Source organism: Vanellus vanellus (assembly GCF_965231255.1).
Source record: "Vanellus vanellus genome assembly, chromosome: Z".
Taxonomy (NCBI): domain Eukaryota; kingdom Metazoa; phylum Chordata; class Aves; order Charadriiformes; family Charadriidae; genus Vanellus; species Vanellus vanellus.
This window is the reverse complement of record NC_138908.1, coordinates 44,140,208-44,163,048: the sequence shown is the minus strand read 5'-3', so window position 1 is coordinate 44,163,048 and position 22,841 is coordinate 44,140,208. Positions and strand designations below refer to the sequence as shown.

General features: G+C 41.2%; 1 protein-coding gene across 1 annotated transcript in view; it reads right to left on the bottom strand.

Annotated features, from left to right (window-relative positions):
* The window catches only part of SLC28A3 (solute carrier family 28 member 3), a gene marked incomplete at both ends in the record, with an annotated part of 45,211 nt that extends 22,706 nt beyond the window's left edge, over positions 1 to 22,505 (bottom strand). The window contains 7 exons of the mRNA XM_082497440.1: positions 1,763 to 1,876; positions 3,534 to 3,678; positions 5,598 to 5,787; positions 7,207 to 7,298; positions 11,020 to 11,102; positions 15,474 to 15,575; positions 22,449 to 22,505. Of these exons, the coding sequence (XP_082353566.1) occupies positions 1,763 to 1,876; positions 3,534 to 3,678; positions 5,598 to 5,787; positions 7,207 to 7,298; positions 11,020 to 11,102; positions 15,474 to 15,575; positions 22,449 to 22,505 (783 nt within the window). The remainder of the gene's footprint in view (positions 1 to 1,762; positions 1,877 to 3,533; positions 3,679 to 5,597; positions 5,788 to 7,206; positions 7,299 to 11,019; positions 11,103 to 15,473; positions 15,576 to 22,448) is intronic.
* Between the last annotated feature and the right edge of the window lie 336 nt (positions 22,506 to 22,841).

Genomic DNA, 22,841 nt, shown 5'->3' with positions numbered 1-22,841 from the left:
TTGTATGGGTCCAGGTTTCACTGACTGTGTCTGGCTGAACCGAGGGTCTTTCCTCTGCTCTGCCAAGAGTGCAGGATGCTTCAGAGTATGTAGCAAAAGCATAGGGCACATTTTCCTGTTGTACTCAACAAGATAAAGGCCAAAAGTTATACTAAAATAAGGTTTTAATTTCTAACCCTAGTACTGTGATGCATTTCTACACTCCCACTCATGCAAATAACTGCAATAAATGATAGTTTAAAGTGGAGGTTTACTGGCTGAAGTAATGAGTTTTGACAAAAGTAGCCAAGAGCTAGTCTAAAAAGTCTTCTACTTTTTAATTCTGATATGTTGGTGCATTTTTATACTCCTGATGCCAACATATGCAATTAATGATATAGTTTAAAATGGAGATGTAATAGCTAGGTTAATGACTTATGACAGGAGTGACTGTAAGCCATATGGAGCCAACGAAAGGGGGCACCAGACCCACTTCAGTCGGAAACGAAAGGGGAGACTGAGAACCTGGTGACAAAACCCAGGTGACTCCCACTGCTTGCAAATTAGCACCCAGACAGAAGTCAGACCTGTGCCTTCCCTGATGCGTAGAGACGGTACATTCTGGACTGTCTTGTTTTAAATGTGCTTAATTATCTCTACTGTGAACAACAGCTGTGTGAATAGTATCCCTGGGGTGAAAAGTCTGAATGTCATTCAGTGGGTACATTTTGGATTTCTCATGTCTATTACTTTCCAGTAATGGACTATTTAAAAATTAAACTTTGGGCCTGGAGACTGCCTACAGGGGACACCTGTCCTGTTCCCTCTCTAGAGATCCTTTGCTGCTCACAGGGAGCTGGTTTGCCAGCTCCCAGATGTGGATAGAATCATAGAATCATTTAGGCTGTAAAGGACCTTTAAGATCATCAAGTCCAACTGTTAACCAAGCACTGCCAGGTCCACCACTAAACCATGTCCCTAAGCGCCACATCTACACACCTTTTAAATACCTCCAGGGATGGTGACTCATCACTTCCCTGGGCAGCCTGTTCCAATGCTTGACAACCCTTTCAGGAAAGAAATTTTTCCTATTATCCAATCTAAACCCCTCCTGGCACAAGTTGAGGCTTTTTCCTCTTGTCTTATTGCTTGTTACTTGGGAGAAGAGACTGATACCCACCTTGCAACAACCTCCTTTCAGATACTTGCAGAGACCCATAGGTCTCTCTTCAGCCTCCTTTTCTGCAAACTAAACAATCCCAGTTCCCTCAGCTGCTTCTCGTAAGACTTGTGCTCCAGACCTTCACCTGTAGTTGAATTCAGTTTCTTATATGTTGTGAGAACTATGAAATACTCCTGAGCCAGGACTGTGACTACTCTGAAGATAACAGTGGTTCTACCTAGCTAAATCCCACATTTTTTCAGTGTATCAGGTTTATTGCAAGGATGCTTTGGAGTTGGGCCAGGCCTGAGTTTCCCTGGCACAATAGCAGTTTTGTGCTTGGAGGGTGCAGTTATAATTTCAGCCCAAGGATGGTAAAGGCATTAAGAAAGAGGGTCACTCTGGTCGTTACTCATCTGCCTGCCCCACACAGTCTTGTATTAACTGGACAAAAAACAAATGAGAAGATTGAATTCAGGTAGGCAATTACCTTTCTGAGAATCCAGTTTTTCTCAGAGGGCAAAACATCCAGGGCAAACAGACCCTTGAACTGCCTGGCTGTTATGCAAGTGTCAAGGCAGAAAATGATATAAAAAATAAACTTTTTGTCCAGTAACTTACCTGGATCTGAATGCCTAGCCAGTTAAACACATCAAACCCCACTTTGGTCCTCAAAATAAGAAGCCCAAGAATAAACTGCATTCCTATTCCTGAAAATACTGGTCTCCAAGCAACCTAGAGGGATAGAAAAATAAAAATAAAGAAACCAATTGTTCTTTAAATAAATAATAGTTTACTAGATGTTTGTTAAAATAATATAAGGGGATTGTCTGACTATACTGAATGAGTAGCTGCCAAAACAGGTTGTAGGGGACTTGGAGCATGAATCGTCTCTCCTAATTTGAGAGCTCTGCAATGTGGATGTCACCATCTGAGCTAGATGCTGAAAGCTTGGCCAGGTAAAAATGGACATGCCCATTTCACCATCACAGACTGAATGTAATCAAGTAGTAGGAAAAGAAGAGACAGTTCTTTCTGTGCTACAGTTTATAGATGGAATAGACATGATTCTTTTTTTTTTTCTTTTTGACTGGAATGGAAACAAAAAAAAAAGCAACTGAGCATTCAGATTCTTCACATATCTGGACTGGGAATGAGAAGATTTTGCTACATTTTTTCTGTATGGTTGGGTAATTTCAACTCTGTTTCTGTTCCCCAGCTTTAAAGTACTTTGGTACTTGAGAACTACTCGCAGTTATTGCAACTCATATGACATAAGGCACTTGTAGGAAAAACTGTGGCTGCCTGTGACCAGTCCCTCTTCACTACACTGCAGATTTCTGCTCTGCTGCCTCAGAAAACATCTTTGTTATGTGAAAATTAAATCTGATTATTTACAAGGCAAAGAGCTGAGATGGCACTCTAATTTATTCAGATGATATTTGAATAACACAAGCCAATCAGGTGTAATGAGGACCCATGGGAGAGCACAAAGCATTTGGAGTACATGAGTTTTCACCTCAGTTGGAGACAGCAGCAATTGCAAAGGATAGGGAGTGGCAGGTCCATTAGTCCCTGCTGAGGGGACTTTTTTCTGTTAAGAAGGTCTCAGCACTGATGCAGGAGCATTGAAAAAGTGTTGGTGAAACTTGGTGATCTGGACAATGGATTAACATATGAGTGACGAAAGCATGTGCTGTATGCTAGGCATGTACACGGGGCGGGGGGGGGGGGGGGGGGGGGGAGTAAAAGCTGAGGTGGGAGTTAATAGCGGCTGAAATGACCTCTTTGTAATATCACAGCAGTACAGAGTAGACATCTCAGCTGGAAAATTAAAATAAATGGCATCAGCAAGCCTACGGACATGGGTTAGTGAAAAGCGAGGACCTCAGCTTGGCCTCAGCAGCTGCATTTGCAGTGGTAATCAAACTTGTGAGGGATTTGGAGGTACTCAAGGGAAGCCCGTCTCCAGTTTCATGCTCTTTGTGTTGATGTGATGACAGTGTCCTCAAATAAGTGCCTGTGATGTCCTAAGGACTGCAGTGACCCTCCTGTGGGTGGAAAGCACGGAGCAGGCCTGCCTCAACTTGCACATATGCTCCAGGAGCAAATGTGTTCCAATCGGCATCAGGGCTGGAACAAAGGATGGGCCGCAGCATCCCAAAATAGTGAGAGTCAGATGCTGGTACAGCCCCACACATACTCCCCAAGATGTCAGAGCAAAACTACTTTCCTCAGAAATGAAATACATCACTGGGTTTTGGCAAGCCTAAACTTTGAAGTTCATGGGTTTTCTGTTACTCTTACTGAACTTGGTGCTAGGGTAGGGGAATAGCTTTTGAAACATTGAACAAAAAACACACAGAAGATCCAACATGGACTAAATACTCACTCTGGATGGGTATTTGGAAAAGATAAACATCAAGAGAACATACAACACAAGCCCACCAAAGGAGATCAGCTGGCGGGATCCCTGTTTTGCTGTGTCAAAGATGAGCCAGCAGGTGATAGTTATTATAAGAGCTGCACACAACACCCTAGGGGAAAAAAAAGCGTCAGGCATGACATCTTGAAGAAGACCGGGTATTTCTTTCCCTTCCCCTCCCATAACATTTACACCTCTGTCTATGAATGAACTCTCTGAGCAATATATTAAGCTGAAATGTGCAGCTCTATCCAAGCAGGAACCTGCCTTTACTGATGCAACTCTGACAACAACTTCCCCTGGTGCCATCCAGAAGAAATGTCCTCTGATTGTGTCCCTGAAGTCAGAGTATGAGGGAAAAGCATGACTGACTCTTGTTTGGGTGCTATTTCTATTAAACGAATTGTGAGAAGATACCCTCCTTTCTCACTCCATCCTCTTTTTCCTTTCATGTCTTCCTCTTTGAATCTTTTCTTAGGTCTGGGCAAGACAGGCTATGGTATTTATGAACACACAGTATTGAGGAGCAGGTTACAAACTGTTTACTCCTTTGTAATCGGCTGTTTAGAAAAATAACTTTTAATTACAACAATTTTAACTATCTCAGAAACAAGGACAAGAGCCATATTTACATCGTGCTCCATGTTTCTATGGTCCCTACTATCACAGAACCGTGTTCAGCTTGCATGTTGAAGGTAATTATCACAACAGCAGCCTGAGAGGCAAGGAAATAATCATCCCATTACAGAGGGTAAAACCAAACATAGTAAGAGCTCTTCAACATTACTTGTGTCTAACAGTTGTTTAGCATCCACTGATTTCAGTGGTACCTAGATACCCAAATTCCATTTTTAGACCTGGATCAAAAATATTGCAGGCCACCTCCACAAAATGGCTTGGCCATGGCAATGCTGAGTAACACTGTCTACACTTGAAGACTTTCTATCTCTTGGAGGAACCTGTGACCTACAGTTTAACTACTGCAGCGCAGGTAATACAGCAGTTACTGCCCCTAGCTTGTTCCATCTGCTTATCAGGCTCTCCTGTTTTGTTTGCTCCTTCCCTCAAAGAGGCAGCCAGATTGTCTAGTGGAGGTGCCTCTGTGTGACTGCTCTCTAATGGGGCTCCTGAGAAAAAGGACCACAATCTTTATAGCATCTTTCTTAGAAATTCCTGCTCCTGTGGCAAAACCATTTAAAAATCTTAAGTTGGGACATTTTCCTGAACCCAGAGTGACTCCCCCTTAGACCTCTTTCTCTCCCAGGTAGAAGGTGACCTAGCTGAGATAGAAGGCAGCTGGCCAATCTCCTTTTCCTTTTTAATGAGATTTCATTTGGTCTTTTCTTTGTTCTATGACCCTCCTTTCACTCCCCATTTTCCCAGGAATAACTTAAATATTCCTGATAATTGCTCCAGAATACTTGGAATAAGTATCTACCAGATTCAAGTATCTACCATACATCTACTAGATGAATGTCTACCACCCCAAATGAGGTTTTGTGATCTCAGTATGACACCAAATGTGGCTGGCATGTTTTGATTCCCAAAGGTCAAGTAAAAATTGCTATGGTGATACATGAACAAGTAGTGTCCAGATAGCACACTTCAGACTTTAGCAGTTTGCATATGCTACAGTTAAGGTTTTTATGAATCTCACAGCTTTCTGAACAGGTGACAGTGAAGCACTTTCTGGCTTGTAGTGTGAATGCAGAAGGCTACAATGCACCTGAATTTCTGTAGACATATTGTCTTGCAAGCAGAAACTTGTCCTATCTCAATTTCAGGATTTTTTTTTAATTTTCTGTCAAGATTTTCAATACTTAGCTACTGTATTGCAATCTTAAAGGTGTGTCTGACATGTATAAACTGGAAAATATTGAATTATTCTGTATGTATTCTTTGATCTTACTGTAATTTGTGTGATTGATCCACCTCCCTGTGCTTATCAGGGTGTAAGTTGAAATAAAACTATAAGGGTAAACCAAATAATGCTTTGTCCTTCTGCATAAATAGGAAGTAATCCATACTTACCATTTCAGCCAAAACCATTGCTTTTTCAGATATCTTTCTCCACAGGAAGAGAATGCAGCAATTCTGTCTTCATACTTCGCTATTAAAAAATCCCAGCAGATGAAGAAGATGGCTAGGACAGTGATGATAAAGAGTGGCAAGGCTCTCTGAAAATTCAAGCTGCAGGCAGCAATAACTACTGCCAAGTATGCTGTCATAGAAACAAGAACATACATGTCAGTTAGGTTGGTCTTTTTAAAAACAGAATCAAATGCTATATTTGAAGGATGTGGTTAAAGTCAGGCCTGTGTTTATCTTTTGAGTGCTTTTCTCACTCTCGGCCTAAATACTGAAAAATTTTGCTTTCATAGTGTTGCTACTTATGATATGTTTATTGATATGAAAGGTGGCTTTCATCTTGTCAAAGCAGGTTATATGCTTTGGCCAAGCAAAGTTCACATCAAACATGTAAATCACTTGAGAAAATTAAACATGTCTACAGAACTGTTTTTTCCCTGTGTAAAAACTGTGAATTAAGAACAATGGGGTTTGTTTCTTCTTTAGCAGGAGGATGAGTTTATCCAATAAAACTAGAAGAAACATTTAGAAACATTTATCAATTGCCTGATTTAACGGCCCTCTCAAGTAGGGAAGCTTAGAAGTAGCTTATTTTGTAAAGCAGATGTGAAATGATTTGTCATTCTGCAGGTTCACTGCTAATACGTGCTGGCCAATGAAAGATACAGTCCTTGTAAATAATAATTATGTCTATGGCAAAAAAGGCATAAGAATTACTGTTTTGTGTAAGGCAAATTGATTTTTATGGAATTAATATATGAAACCCTGACATACCCTTCAAACTCACTTGCTTTCTTGACCCAGGATATGTCTGTTCCATGACAAAGCAAGACAAGCCGATACTAGGAGGGCAGAATATTTATTCATCATGCAAGCTGCCCTTTTACAACCACTTTATGGTATGCTGATGCCTACCACACAGAGATATTTTAGGTCTATATGTTCTCAGTGTTCAGGGAGGAGGATCTCAAAAAGAAACTTGGTGAAGTGGAAGGAAACACACCAACCTACTGGATAATTAGCAAAAGTACAAACAAGAATATCTGAACGACTTTGCAGTACACGCTGACGTAAAACACATTTCCTCAAGCACACATTTGCTGTGAACACCAAGTGATATGGGTCAGAACAGAGAACTTTCATTTCTAGCCTGCTGACTTAAGTTCAGTCAAAGTTGGAGCCTGACTCCTTTTAATCTGATTTCATGGTTTTGGGCAAGCTCCTAAAACTTGACCAGGCTTCTTGGAGGGGGGTGGTAATGGAGTAGACACAAAGACTGAACTACCCTTTTATCCCAAATATAATTGCTAGTCTGAGTTAAAACATGCTGGAGGAGCAGTGTAGCAAGATCTGCTTTTTGTTACGTTTAGGAATGAGTGGAAGTTTTGTGATCTGGAGCTTTCTCTGGGACTAAATTAACTTTTACCTCCTTTCAAATGGATTCTTTAAGACAGTAAAAAATTTTTCCTTCAGATAGCAGAAAGGCACAGTCTATAATCACATATAGGTAAATAAATAAAGCTTCAGCAACCCTGGGTGCAATATACTGTACCTGTTATTAAAATTCCATAGATCACATAGAGAATTCTGGTCTTGTGTTTCTTGCAAAATCCACAGGCTTTATCATATTTCTTTTCTAAATGCCTAGGAATTGAAAAAAAAAAAAACAAACAAACAAAACAGAAACTTAAGTTGTAGACGAAAAAGAAGAGCAATTTGCACAGGAAGATCAGGTTAAATTGATCAAAATTTCTCCACAGGAGTATACCGCACTTGGTAAGCGTTAAATTCGGATCCCAAAGTGCCAAAGAAAATTCTGCCAATATCTGCAGAGCTTGGCAGGGGGCTTCTTTGGTTTGGTATTGGACAAGTGAAAAAGAAAATCTGGCAGCCATCTAATGGGCCAATCCATCAAGTGGATCGAAGTCAGCAGGACAGTTCCGCTGGCCTCTGAAGTACACCTCTTCCATGAGGAGGTCTGTTAACAGGGTTAGTGCAAACTGGATAGGTAGTTAAAGACTCAGTGCCCATTCCTAGACCCACAGATTGTTAATACAGCCAGCCTGGCACTGCTACGTGGAGGAGTAGTGCTGCTTTAGTTGTGAAGGCCTAAGACTGCGTTTGTATGTGCAAAATAACCAATATCTATCTAAAACCTAACCCTTTTTTTTCTACACTAAAAAAAAAAAGAAATAGTCGATTAACTTAAAAGAAATTGGAGAGAAACAAGGATTAGCAACTTAATTCATATCAGCATTGAGAACAGCAGAGCAGAAACATATTCCTTTACCAGTACAAAGAGTAACGGGGTGTCTGAGAACTCGATTGCTTTTGATACTTCAGTGATAGTTCTGGGAATTCCTGTTGCCTCACAAATCATAGCTCTTTTTTTTTTTTCACCTGTTAGAACATTACGTTATCTGTCCAATCTCAGCATAGAGATTAGATACAACAGGAAAAGAAAGAAATGCAGAAATGAGACACACATGCATGAATAAGCCAGAGTGACCTTATCAAATTTATAGTTCATCAATAAATCAAAAAAAGGAAAAAAATATTACCTGCTATCTGCTACTGCTACTTATCAGTCCTTTGAGATTTAAAATCGTTATTTTAAGATTACAGTTCCTTGTAATCTCTTTGCTCTAACAGCTCTCTCGTTATTTTATTAATTTAGGTGATTACCATTTTGGTACCAGGATATCTTAAATATTTAGTTATATGTCATAAATATGCAGCTGTGTTCTGAAAGGTGGCAGAAAAAAAAAAACCACCTTTCTTATGAAAGCTGATTAATTTTCTAAGGAAAAATTATTTTCTAAAAGCTGACCCTATAGGCTTAAAGTGCAGCATGTTGCTCATGGCTTTCACTGAACCAAAGGTGTTGAAAAAGCAGGTATCACTTAAGCATATTCAAAGGACAACTTTAATATAAAATATTTGTATATGCCAAAACTATTCTTGCTTGCACAGAAGTCCTTTTTCTGGTCTGCACGTACTCTATAAGTGAATGTTAACACCTTGCAACCGTAGTGAATCCTTGTTATCAACAGACTGATCTTTCAAAGGGGTTGTGTCTCATACCACAGGCTATTCAGTACTATCTGTTGAAAGAAATCGATGACGCATTCAAAACTAAGTCGTGCTGCTGAATGCCCCCTTTGGGCAGATATAAGGGAGACATTAGATCACATTAGTGCCTGCTTTTAGGAGCTAATTTACAAAAAAATAACTTGGTATGGATACCATTGTCCTGGTCAGGTGCTTAACATAAAAGCTAGACAGCGTACAAAAAAACAAGTGCAAAACCGGAGACCACAGAGCAAGCCATGGCCGGAATGTCATCAGAATAGAGCTAAGTGCTCTTCAGCTTCCAGCCTACGAGGAGCTTTCACTACCCGAGACAATGGTACCGACTGCTGATGGAAGAACAGGGGGGCCTCGGGAACAGAAAGGTCTGTGAGTTAAACCTTAATTGTCCCTCGGTTCTCCGTGGAATACAAATAAATAAGAATCAATACAAAACAACAGGCTTCTTCCTCTGCCCCAGTTCAACCCATCTCTGTGCGGTGATGCCTCTTGCCCAGTGACTCCTGCGGGTCCAGCTAACCTTTGTAATAAGTAATTTGGCAAAAATTTTGCTTCAGCTAAAAATGAATGTGTGCTCGCTATGGCTTCAGCTAAGATGGGTGTGTGCTTGCTATGCGTTTAGAAAAGGGATAGTTTTAAATAGGATATCAGACGAAAGCAACAGTTAGAACTACCGAAAATTTGCAGAACAAAGGGTGGTGTAGTTAGCTAAGATAACCACAGAAGTGTAAAGAATGAAGAAGCCACAAGAAGGACATGGTGATAAAGACTTCGGCCCTCCCTCCATGGACTATCAGGAAGACCCCTGAAGAAGCATAGCGCCTGGGAGGGGGGCATGTTGCATTCCCAGAACTCATTGATTATGTATTTGGGGGTGGGTCGCGTTCCAAAAACTCATTGATTATGCAAACTATGTTCCAAGAAGAAACATGAATAATTATAAGGAATATGAAATAAAAACAAGCGGTTGTAAAGGGAAAAATGAGGCACAGGAGGAGAAACCCCCTGTGTAACTCCCAGCGCTGTAATAAATATTCTTTGCTCCACCGAATTTGCCCCAGACTAAAATTCAATACAGCGAGCGTGTTTCTCACACCTTGTACAGCCCTTTGCGTGCCAACACTTGCTCGTGCAATTAATTAGCTAGCTTCTGGGTAAAGCTGGATGCCTGCCACTGGAGAGGCTTATCAAACTTGGATGTTTGATCTATCAAATCTCAGCTTTTGTTTTTGCTAGACAAGACCCTCAATGTTTTAAACACAAAGGTGTTTCACATTATGCACTGCTAAAGGAACGACAAATCTCCAAAGAACAGAGAGAAGAAATGAGAGAATATTTAAGTGACTTTTAAATATTTTTGCTAGATTTTTGAAGCAGTATTTTAAAGTTCTGTATGTACAATTTGAAAGCCTAATTAAAATCTTCACAACTGCTACTGTTTAGAAGCTTATCATTTGTACAGGCACGAGATCTTTCCAAGTAGTCCAATTCGAGTGAGGCAAACTCCTATTTGAGTTATACAGTAAATGAATTGCTAGAATCTACTGATAGAAAGACAGGTTCAAAGCTGAAAGAGTGTGCTGTATAACAGAATGCAGTCATAGAAAACAGGAGAAAAATACAGTATGATTTCTATGAAGGTTTATATGAAGATTCAATATGAAAGAAAAATATTAAGGCATTAAAATAAATTTTAAGTACTGTATCTCAGGTTTTTATATGTCTTATACAGGGTTTGAAGTTTTCGCCAAAACACCTAATACTCAAGTAAAACGTAGATTCATGCTTTCACTGTGTGGCCACTTGACACTAGTGCTAACAAAGTGTAAAAATTCTGCTGCATCAAAATGGCTTTTTTTTTTCAGCTATTCTATTCTTATTTTGCATTGGGGTAAATAGCTATGCAAACTGAAGGACAATAGCGAACCTTTAACTTCCTGCAAGAGATCACTGTTTAAGACCTCTCTTTAAAAAAGGTTCTTACAGAAATATTGGAAAAGTAGTTAATGCACAAAAAGAAAATATACCGCTTCTTTAATTTGCAAAGCTTTAGAAGAATAGTTCCATGACCACAGATGTCATTTGAAAGATATAATGATTTTAAATACAATATGTTTCTGTATTACACAAATTGCTAGGCAAGACTAAGGTCTGCGTAGCATAGGGGTATGCCAGTGAAATTTAGAGCTCTCACTCCAGAAGCATAAACACTGGCAGCTTAGTGCTTAGGCCAGGACGATGTGAGTGGAAAACTTACTCATCCAAAAGACATTACCCTTTCAAGCGTGGTTGCTCATCATCTACTGAGTCACGTTTGCTTTCATGCAGATCACTCTCAATATTGATGTATTCATCCTCCTGGAAAACAGATCGGGTACCGAGGCTGTGAGAGGGGCGCATGCTTGTTAAGTAAGGTGTGAAAAAAACAGATCCCCGCTGGCAGATGGCTGAAGCAGTCTCAAGACTTTCCCGTCTGCACTGAGTGTGCAGCTCCATCTCTCCTGTCTGCCACCAACACTGTGATCGTAACAGGCAAACCCAGCGGTTAGACCATGGCTGTGAACTTTCCCAAGCCACGCACATCATTTTGAAAGGGCAATTAAAGGGTGGAAAAAAACCCCAGTGTTACTTAGAGCTGAAGAAGGCCCCATACAGATTACTGCTGTGTACACGCGGAAAAGTGAGAGCTGCAGGTAGGGATGCTAGAGCTGCTAATTAGCCAGCTTGGCCAGCACCTCCTCTTGACAACCCCCTGCTTTTCTTGCTTCCCTCTTTGCAGAACTTGGTGGAAATTTTATGTATGGAAAATGGTTAAAATGGGGGGGGGGGGCTTATTTTTTAAAAAGATTAACAAAAACAATAAATTTATTTGTAAGAATAACTGCTGAGAAAAGATAACAGGCAACACTCCTCTAAAGAGACCTAGCATCCATGGGCTTTGTAGCAGAAACTTGAAATTTGGCTGGACAGCACATTTTAATCAGGAATGCACCTTTATTGCTACCTGAACCCACAGAACCCGGCAGCATTAAAGCCTTCGATCAATCGCAGTCTGACCTCTGCTGTGTTCAAGGACTGACCTGAGGTGGCTGGGAGCAGCACAGCTACCCCCCGAAGCTGCTCAGTGCAGCCATGGGGGCCGCCATGCGCACCCTGCTTTATTTCCCCTGTCCCGCTCTGGAGGGTAGAGTGGTAGAGTGCCTGTCCCATGTCTACGTACCACCAAGCTCATGGCGGGCCCCACAGAGCTGCCGGTGATGCAGGGTGGGCAGCCGTTGCATTCAAAGGCAGCAGCAGCGTAACTGCAGGGGACCCTCAGCACCATGCTTGTGCCTCCTCCTTCCAAGGCTTTACCAGGGCGGCCTGGCCTGCCCTTAGGGTGTCTGGCCAGGACCATGGTGAAGGCAGACAGTATCTTGCTGAGCTGGTGGTCGTGTTCTACCCTCTCAAGAGGAGCTGGCCAGTCATGCCCAGCCACTTGGAGTGGTAGGCGGCTGCAGGTGAATTTACCATTTCTTTTTGCGTTGTTATAATTTGTGCTAACCACATTCACAGAATCACAGAATGGCCAGGGTTGGAAGGGACCTCTGGAGATCATCTAGTCCAAGACCCTGCCCGAGCAGGGTCACCTACAGAAGTTGCACAAAACGGTGTCCAGGTGGGTTTTGAATGTCTCCGGAGCAGGAGACTCCACAACCTCTCTGGGCAGCCTGTTCCAGTGCTCTGCCACCCTCAAAGTAAAGAGGTCCCTCCTCATCTTTAGATGGAACTTCCTATGTTCAGGTTTGTGCCCGTTACCTCCAGTCCTGTCACTGGGCACCACTGCAAAAAGACTGTTCCCATCTACCTGGCACCCTCCCTTTAAGTATTTTTAAGTATTGATAAGATCCCCCCTCAGTCTTCTCTAGACTGAAAAGACCCAAGTCCCTCAGCCTTTCCTCATACGAGAGGTATTCCAATCCCCTAATCATCTTTGTAGCCCTTTGCTGGACCCTCTCCAGCAGATCTCTGTCCTTCTTGAACTGAAGAGCACAGAATTGGTCACAATACTCCAGATGTGGCCTCACCGAGACATAGTAGAGGGGGAGGATAAACTCCCTCGACCTGCTGGCCACACTCTTCTTGATGCACCCCAGGATGCCATTGGCCTTCTTGGCACCAAACTGCGGTGTGTGGCAAGGCCCATTGCAGACCTTGCCCTAGGCCCTGCCTTTGGTCTGGCTTTCCTCCTACAGGCATCGTCAAAAGTCCTGGAAAACCCTCAGTTAGTCCCTGGTGAGACACCTGAACCAGCTCAAAGGGAAAATTAACACACAGCCAGTAATTAAAATGGTGTGGAGGAGAAGCCGCTGTTCATTCCCCTAGGAGAAAGCTCAGTGTGACAGGGACAGGAGTCTCTCAGTCCTCTTGCAGTTTTTGGAAGGGGTATGCATGGTGGGAGTTGTGTGGTTCTGTGGAGCTGCACTGTGACTTACAGCCACATTTTCGCTAAACAAAATTTCTTTCTTTCTTAGGTCTTGACTATGAAATAAAGCAAACCTGAAAAATGCAGATGCTGCCGCCTACTAAGTTGCTATTATTTTTGGTAACTGGGAGCTTTCTTCCCAGCTGCTGTAGGAGGTGGGCTTTTCACCTGAGGGATACTGAGTGCTGATAGAATTGAAATATCATTTATTCCTGGGCTTAAATTTGGGATATATTGCATGCCAGTGCTTCTCACAGATTTGTGAACCTACATTATACATCAGGAGAATCCAGCACTCTGGGTCACAGAGGCATGCTTGTACACTTGTAAGCAGCTGCAGTCTGCATGGCACCATGTTGTCTCTCCTGGTCATGGCTTGAAGCCTACGTCCCACACCTCTTGCCTCCAGCCCCACCACCATCCCCAGCACTCGCACTTCACATGCTGCCCAGGCCAGACTGTGCTTCTCCATCGCTTTCCTCCATACCACAGCATCCTCTGCGGGCAGGAGCTCCCCTGGATCACCCACAGCCCGGGCTCTGGCTCTTTGAATTTGTGGAATATACTGTTTGTATTGAGAACATAACCTATTTTTTCTTTTGAGTGTTTCAATCTCATCTTTTGACATTATCTACAATGTATTTAAATATGCTCAGGATATTATTATGTCACTATTTTATTGTCACAAATGCTTTCCTACATTTACATTAAAAGAAAAATCGGAAGAAAATCAGAAATCAAAAACCACTTTGTGTCTAACTGTGCATATAAACAAGGAAAAGGGAGAAAGAATCTAAACCTCTTTTATTCTTTTTTCATGGCCAGATATGATATCAGATCTGGCTCTTGGGGAGTGTTGGCCCTCACTGAGGCTAACCCAAGGGCTGTGTGGAGCACATGGACTGCTGCCAGCAGGGGCACAGCAAAGTCCACACTCTGCAGAGCCTCAAAATAAACTCTTCTGCCTCAGTCACAGTGTGGCTGAGAAAGTGTCGGTGTGGGTACACGTAGCTTTACTACACTTGCACAAAGTAGCAGCTGAACACTTTCAGCTGACCCAGTTCAGTGGAAAATTGGTTTCTTTGGTTAAAATCAAGCTTTTCATTGACTGCCACTACTTTTCTCCATTTTTAAACAGTGTCCATCATTTCAGAAAGGCCTTTTATTCTTTTTGGTTTGACATTTTCCTTTCTGCTGGGTTTTTTGAAGAGGAAGGTATAGGCACTGTCTTACCGCCTTCCTCTCCAAGGTCTCAGATCCCAGTCTAGTTCCCGGGAGTGCGTATCAGAACAGTCTGAGTGATCCTTTCCATCACTGTAAATCTGGCATCACTTCAACTTTGAGAGCAGAGACATTTCTTTGGCTGCATGCCTTTGCTGCCTTTGATCATATCCAAAAACCATTGGAAGACAGAAAAGAAATCCACAGCATCGGGAAACCTCTATTTCTTATGTGCTACTTCAAGTACCATCACGAAACTTGGTAAGTAGATATGGTTACAATACAGGAAAGTAATACAAGTTTTTAATGGAACTTTCAAAGTAGCAGATTATTTCTGGAGTGTGGATGTGAAAATTTTAATACATGACACTAATAAAATATCTGTGGGGGTTTTATTAACCTTACTCTCATGTCTTTATAGTGAGCTACTTACTATGTGGACTTAAGGAAATGTACAACCAAAAGATGCCAAAATGGATGTGTTTATTATGAAGTCATCTGTGTTGTATTCTTCTCTTCTTTCTCTGGTCAGTCGTATGTCAGAGCTGTTGCCTCCAGTTTGTGCTTGTCTGAAATTTCCCCTATGTCGGTATTTAATAACATGTATGCCCTCTCTGACTGAAAGATTGTATCACTAAACCCAGTGTTTCCAGCTTCTCTTTTTCCAGCTTCTGAGGAGAAAATGCATCTTTATCAACTCCTCATCCATAGTATTCCCTCTGATCACCATTTCTGATGCCTCTTTTGTATCTTGCATGAAGCCATTATGACATTAGAAAACATTTTTCTGAATCCTACATGTCCTGTCAATTTTCTGTGGTTTTTCCCTTAATGTATTTCTGAGAACAGAACTTGCTTTCCTATCAGTTTATGGATTTTAAATCAAACTCAGGTTTTATTAAAATATCTGTCTCGGATGTATCATCACAACCAATTACTGACGTTGAATTTGACATTTATGAATTTACGTAAGGTTATTCAAAAGAAAAAAAAAGAAAAAAAGAAAAAAAAGAAAAAAAGAAAAAAAAGAAAAAGCCACATACCTGATTAGTATGTACAGTTTTCTTATTTTGTGAATTCTTGATTCTCTGTGAATAGTCTCCGAGACCTTTTGGATTTATAACATCCACGCCTTCGCTGTCATTCTGGGGCATGACAAGACCAGAAATATTATCAGTTCAAATCAAAAGCTGAAAGCCCTTCTCACATGCGGTAAGAACTGATTTACACGCTGATGCCTGTGCTTCCGTGTTTTACTTTACTAGTACGGGGGAGCCTGAAGCTTAGTGTACTGAGCCTGGGTGTTCATGTCCCTGCACTATTACATAAAGCTGTTGGTCATGGATGGTGCTTGACTAATGTGAATCTGCTGTTTATTGACCCAAACTCACATGTGCCCCTGGTACTACCCTTTGCCTCAAGACTGGTTCAACAAGTTTACAAAGATCCAGCCCTTCTCCCCACCAAGCGCAAAATGGCTTATTTGGGCATCCCCCAGGTTGTTAGTAACTTTGCTCCATCTAGTAATACCTATGCACTAAATGCATATTTCTTTAAAATATGTACCTCTGTTTTTCTTGGAAGAAAACACTCAAAGTATCTTTAAAAAGAGCAGTTAGCTTTACTACATTAATTCTCTGTGGTATATCTTTTATCAGAGTGTACTGAGAGTTGAAGAGAGCCATAACCAGCTCCGCTATTTCTCCTTTTTTCTTTTCTATTCTGGAGCTGAATTTTTTTGTTTCTTAATGTTTTGAAGGGTACATTATTTCTTTTTTAATGATCCTTGAAAGGCTGGTTCTTATTTTGGTTTTGTAGGAAAGCAGCTTAACCAAAACGTCAGATAACTTGTATCTGCAATTGACATAAATGTTTTATATTTCAGTGGTTTCTTATGGCAGCAGTTACGGTATGCTAATTTCACTGTGTTTTATCGCATGAAGTATCTCATTATTTACATGGTAATAAAACCAGTAAATTAGTATCTACATTTAGCCTTCTAAGAAAACAATCATTTCCAAATGAACAATGCAAAATAAGCTTAATCATAGTAAATTATGATAAAGGCAGGAATAAACAGCGCTACAAGACATAAATTAAATTTGGCCTTTTAGCAGAAACATGACCTTAGAAGCAACCAGAACACTTTTCAGTAACATGTTTTCCTTAAAGATACTCTGCTTTTAAACTTCACAAAAAATCCATCCCAGTAAAAGTGTTTCTGGAATCTTATGTATCTGAGGGAAGAGGAGGGAGTCTCAAGAAGCTGTCGATTCACCTGCTGTGGCCCTGATAAACCAGATGCTGATACATCAGTTCCCTTCCTCCTAAGAGAAGAGTATCTTTGCATTCCCTTAAGAGGGAGGTATTACCTCCCTCCTCTCTCTTACTCGTTTGCCTTCTAACTGTGCTGTCTTAGGAGTTTGCCATAGCTGGCCCTGCGGTTGACAATGAAAGCCTCTACTGAACACTCCATACAGTGCAAAAAAAAAAAAAAACATCACAAGAAGCATGGCTTATCTTTAGCATTGAGATAAAATATATTAAAAATGCTATACAGGACAGCACAGTGAAGTTGAAGTGGTACAGTTCTGTAATTGACACACACGCACCGCAGGGCTGGTTTCTTTGAAGATTTCTAGCAAGAAAAAGCAGAGATTTCTTAGATCAGTGAACATGTGAAAAACAGTAAGCATGCAAGTTGCTGTCTAAAAGCAACAGAAGTACAGAATATTTTGCGTTGGAAGAAACCTCTAGAAGTCACTTTGTCCAACCCACTACTCAACTGCAATAATTACATAAGAGTTTCATTTATAGAGTAATTAAAATATATGAATGTATGAGTAATGTAACAGAAAACTAGTAAAAGCATCACATGATGGCTGGAACACTAAATAGCCCACACTGCAGAATGATAGATTTGTGTTATTTTCTGCAAGCATAAAAAGCACTTGTAATAAGTAATTTGGCAAAAATTTTGCTTCAGCTAAAAATGAATGTGTGCTCGCTATGGCTTCAGCTAAGATGGGTGTGTGCTTGCTATGCGTTTGGAAAAGGGATAGTTTTAAATAGGTAAATAGGATATCAGACGAAAGCAACAGTTAGAACTACCGAAAATTTGCAGAACAAAGGGTGGTGTAGTTAGCTAAGATAACCACGGAAGTGTAAAGAATGAAGAAGCCACAAGAAGGACGTGGTGATAAAGACTTCGGCCCTCCCTCCATGGACTATCAGGAAGACCCCTGAAGAAGCATAGCGCCTGGGAGGGGGGCATGTTGCATTCCCAGAACTCATCGATTATGTATTTGGGGGTGGGTCGCGTTCCAAAAACTCATTGATTATGCAAACTATGTTCCAAGAAGAAACATGAATAATTATAAGGAATATGAAATAAAAACAAGCGGTTGTAAAGGGAAAAATGAGGCACAGGAGGAGAAACCCCCTGTGTAACTCCCAGCGCTGTAATAAATATTCTTTGCCCCACCGAATTTGCCCCAGACTAAAATTCAATACAGTGAGCGCGTTTCTCACACACTCAATTCAACTGATCATACCACATTTCTGGCATATTCCAAATTCAACAGAAACAGGTTAATTACTATTGATAACAAGTTTACTTCAGTAAGAGACTACTTCTGTTGTCTAAAACAGTCTTTGAATGAGCGCCATGAAGCTAATTTTCATATATTTCAAAGCTGATTCTTCAAGCACAATCTCTTCATCCTCCCCTTTATACATTTTTTTTTTAATTTTGTTTGGTGGAAATGCATGTTATTTAAGCCTACCCATTGAAGGAAAAGAATTTTATTTAATTTCTTGTAAGAATAGCAATATTTAAGTGACAAAACTGCCTCTTCCCTTTTCTTGTTTGCTCAGAGTCTTTCTGACTTTGCTGAAGGAACTCCTCACCAAAATGTCGATCTGTCTGTGCCTATCACCTGCTGTTGCAGATTGCTACCTAAGCACCCAGCCCGGGCAGAAAAGTGTGCAGAAAAGCTTCTCCCTCATTTGCTCAGTATTGTTTTCCGCCTCCCTGGAAATGCCTACAGAACAAAACATTGCAACAAAGGAGTTCAAGTCCTAGAGACAAGCCAGCAGAGCCCTGTTAGGAGCACAGGACAGACTCAGCAATATGCCGAGTCACTTCTGAACCTACTCAGTCTGTAATTCACGTTGAAAGAACAAAGTTAAATGTTTATTAAGAAGTTTCGGGTGAGACATCAAGGAATGTACCTAACCTTGAATGGGATGTGAAATGAAACAATGTGTCTTACGTGTTCTTTTGCAGTAGCTGACTTAGACATAAGACAGCAAAAAATATAACTTCTGCACAGTCGAGCCAAGAGTGTATCCCAAACTAATCCTGGGTAATTATAATGCTAAAATACACACCCCTTTGTGAATAATGAGCAATGCTAATCAGGTACCCTCCCTAAATGTTTTAAACATGAGCTTAGATGCATATGTAAAGTTAGGTGTGATGAATGAATCATTAGCAACTAATCAGCTGTATTTTATAATTATAAATATTGGGCGTTTGGAAATGTGTGGTGTGCTGGCTGTTGTTAAATGCCCGGCACCTGATTCTGCAGAATTGAAATGAGAACAAATACCTCGACTCAGTGTGTTGACTGGCTCTTGCATGCTGGGTCAAGAACCCTCATTTAGGGAAAACATAGTGACATAAGGAAGCAGGAAGTCAAAACCAAATTAGAGAAGCTTGGAAGGGAAAATACTCTTCCCTTTACGTCACACTTGAAGGGTTACAGAATTGATCCATCTACTATGAACACTGACAATACGAAAAGTGTTAGGCAGTTGCGCTTCTGCTTTCACATTCTGCTGTACTTTTACTGATTGGAATTTCCTGCTTGTGATAATGATTTCGGTTCCTTGAATTGCATGATGTATTTAAGAGGAAAAAATATCAAAACCCTGAATGTCAGCATAAACAGTGCAGCTATCTGTTGATTCTAGCTATGAGGTAGCATCCAAAGCAGAGAAGTTTAGCATGTAGGTCTTAACAATTGCACCGGAGTTGTATTAAGTATACATTGCACCGAAGGGTAGGACCGTGCTTGACTGGCTGTCTGGGTAGACCTATGTATCTTCTTAAAATCAAAACAAGAAGCTTACTCATTGTAATACATCCAAATGGCTGTTAGTAACTGAGATGTCCCTAATATCAAAGACAGACAGAAAGAGATACAGCAGAGCTGTACATTTGGGGTTTGTTGTCTGTTTGCTTTTGAGACCATTTTGAGTTGTTAATGAGGTAAAACGTTGCTTCTGGGTCTCCCAGGTACTGCCATTATCACGAGGCAGTAATGCAGGACATGCAGGTTTTGATGCTATGCCTATAAACAGTTCAAGTGGAATCTGTGTAGTGTACAAAAGAAGTAGCTGATATTTTGCAGGATCACACATTTATTTAAATGTAATTGATGGTGTTAATAGAACTTTACGCTACATGGATTTGTGCCCTCTCTGAAAGTTAACATTGGTTAACAGTTTTCTGTGGGTCTACTACAGTATGGATGAAAAAGTCTTATGCTTCTGTGATGCAGTGAAAACCCTATCCTAGTACAGAAGTATGTGTGTGTTTAAATATCAATAGCCAATGTGAAATTGAGAAAAGCTCAAATAGTTTTCCCCCTTTGACCATTTGTATGACTAGTCCAAAGGCAGATTACTCTATATTACAACCTCTTCATTCCGTTAGAGTCCCTCCACAACAGAAGGCACAATGCCTCTCATTCTTGACATAATAAAGGTGTGGTGTGATCCTTCATCCATCACTTGTTGGCCTTGAGCCACTTTATATTATGTTGAGAGCTGTTTTCTTAATTTATTTACTTTATAAAATAAACTACGCAACCCGGGTTTACTTTGTTACTGTCTTATTTTTTCTGTCCCTTTGTGGGTTAATCATTAAATGGCTCAGGTACATCTGAAGGTACTTTTGGAGTCAATCCCACATTGATACCTAAAATGGACTAAATTAATCCCTTTCCATAACACTTATATTTTCTGGTTTAGGGAAGATACTAATTTCTTAATACTAGAAGACACCGTAGCTTGGAGGAAGAAAAGCATTCACTCTAGGTGCAAGAAAAGCTCAAATACAAGAAAAGAGGAAAAAATTATGAGATTACTTTTTTCTCAGGGGCTTCTACTGTGAAGTGATTTATTTTTCTATATGCAGAAGTTTACCTATTTCCTTCTGTGTCTTATTTTCTCTAGGGAGTGACTTCTATGTTGAGTCAGAGATAGTGTAAATGTGAATACCTTCTGGTGTTCCGGGAAAAAAAAAAAAAAAAATCAGAAAACCTGACTCAGGCCCCAGGTTTCATTGTTGGACAGTCTCCGCGATTTGTCATTTGAATTATTTAAATCAGAGGGGATTTGCAGGCTCTTGTAAACCTCTGCAATGACCAGGAAAGGAAGCACCTGGGTTCCCTGGTCATTGCCCAGGTGAGCCAGCTGCGTAAGGCAGAGGATTAACCCGAGTCACTGTAATGTGCTCCACAGACACTGCTGAGGAAAGAGCCGATTTTCATCTTAGGTCATTCAAGGGCAATCGGCACGAACCTTCTGCAGCCAGAGAGGGGCTTCTCTCCTTTATGGGTTTGTAGGTACAGACTTTGAAAGTTGGCTGCGCTATCTTAGGCACACATTTTGTGTGAAAATGCAGCGAGAATCAAGCCCTCTCTCATTTCCTTGAACTGAGGGAAACCCAAGTTCAAATTGCTTATCTATCTGCTCTGAAGCACAGATGCATTAAAGGCGCTTTGATTATCTAAGAGAATGCCCTAGCCACTGGGCTATCGTGTTTTAAGAGAGTTATCTCTCAGTCTCCTCTTGAAGCTGTCCCACTTCGCGTGAATTATTAATTATTGACTGGAGCAGGGACTTGACCTTAACTCCTTTACATTCCACAAATATTGCCTGACCAGAAGATTATCAAATCAATCTATTGCTTGTCTGTCTCTATAGCCCAATGAATAAACAGCCAGAGTGCTGAGATCTCACTGGTGATACATAATATTCCACATGCTTAGCACCTACAAAGACCTTTCTGTGTTATTTGAATAGTGCTGGCTGCTACACCCACTACGTGCTGCCCTTCCTGCTAGCTGAGCACAGGGGCAGCCTACGGAGCAGAGGCTGCAGAGGAGAGCGAGGGGTACTTTGCAAACCTCACTCAAAACCGCATTCTGTAGAGCCACTGTCGCTCCCCGACCTGTTCTACCTTCAGGAGCACATACAGTGAACTGGCCTGGCTGCGGGTTCACAAATTTCTGTTTGTCCCTGTTATAATTCCTATGAAAGCGCAAGGGTGCCGGGCACTGAGAAACAATAACTGGTTAACAGGTTTTTTTTGTGCCTCCTCTTGTGAAATCAGCATTTTTTAAATGGCTGTTAACATTACCTTATGTACATAATATGCAGAACCTTCTGGGTTGGCGCCTTAGCTCCTCTCTATGTTCTTCTTAGGAGCAGAACGAGACAATCGCATTTATTTAACAAGGGGAAGAAAGAAGAAATGCCCCACTGCAACTACATGATTATTTTTCTCATATTATTAATATACATTGCTTTGATGAAATATATGTCTGCAGCATAATAATGACCTCTTCTTCAACAGAACTGTGAATTACCTATCCTCAGGAAAAAGCAGCAACTGATAAAGCAGATAGGAGGTCTGGATGAGCTAGTCGTGAGACCCATCAGCCTATGAAATATTACTGTGTCAGACTTTTCAAAGATACCAGTATACCAGGCAGCAGATGAAGGCAATAAGCAGAGTCTACTCCTGAATGTGTCGATTGTCATCCAGCTTTTTCTAGTACAAGCATTGTACTTTAGCAAGATACCAGTGCAAAGCATGTGGTGTGTTGTAAAATATCTGCAGGCAGAGAGCAGAAATTGTTTTTTTGTTCGGGGACTAAAGTAAGAATTGTTCATTGTTTTTAAGCCCTTCCTCTTCCCCACAAAGCAAAGGAAACCACGCTTACCTGGAAGGCCAAATTGTGCACTCCCGAGTGATCACGGGTGGTCTCCTTCAGCTCCATGCACCTAGCATGGGCAGGAGAGTTTTAGGTGAGTGTTGAAAGCTACTTGCAGCACAGGGCAACAGCAGCCAGCACCTCGTTAGTCCATCCACAGGGTCAGTGGGTATCACCTGAAGTGTAGTTAGCTTCAGGCACTCTCAGGTTGCTCTTGCTCGCTCATAGCTCCACCTTCTCGCTCCCCTGGCACAGCCCCTTTTGGCCAGCGTGGGAAACCGCATTCAATGTTTCTTGAGACACGAAGGGAGGATTCCTGCGGGCCCCATGAGGTAGATGTATCTCTGGGTGATCCCTAAGGCAAATGCGTGTGCTGATATGACCTCTGGCTTTCTTCAATTT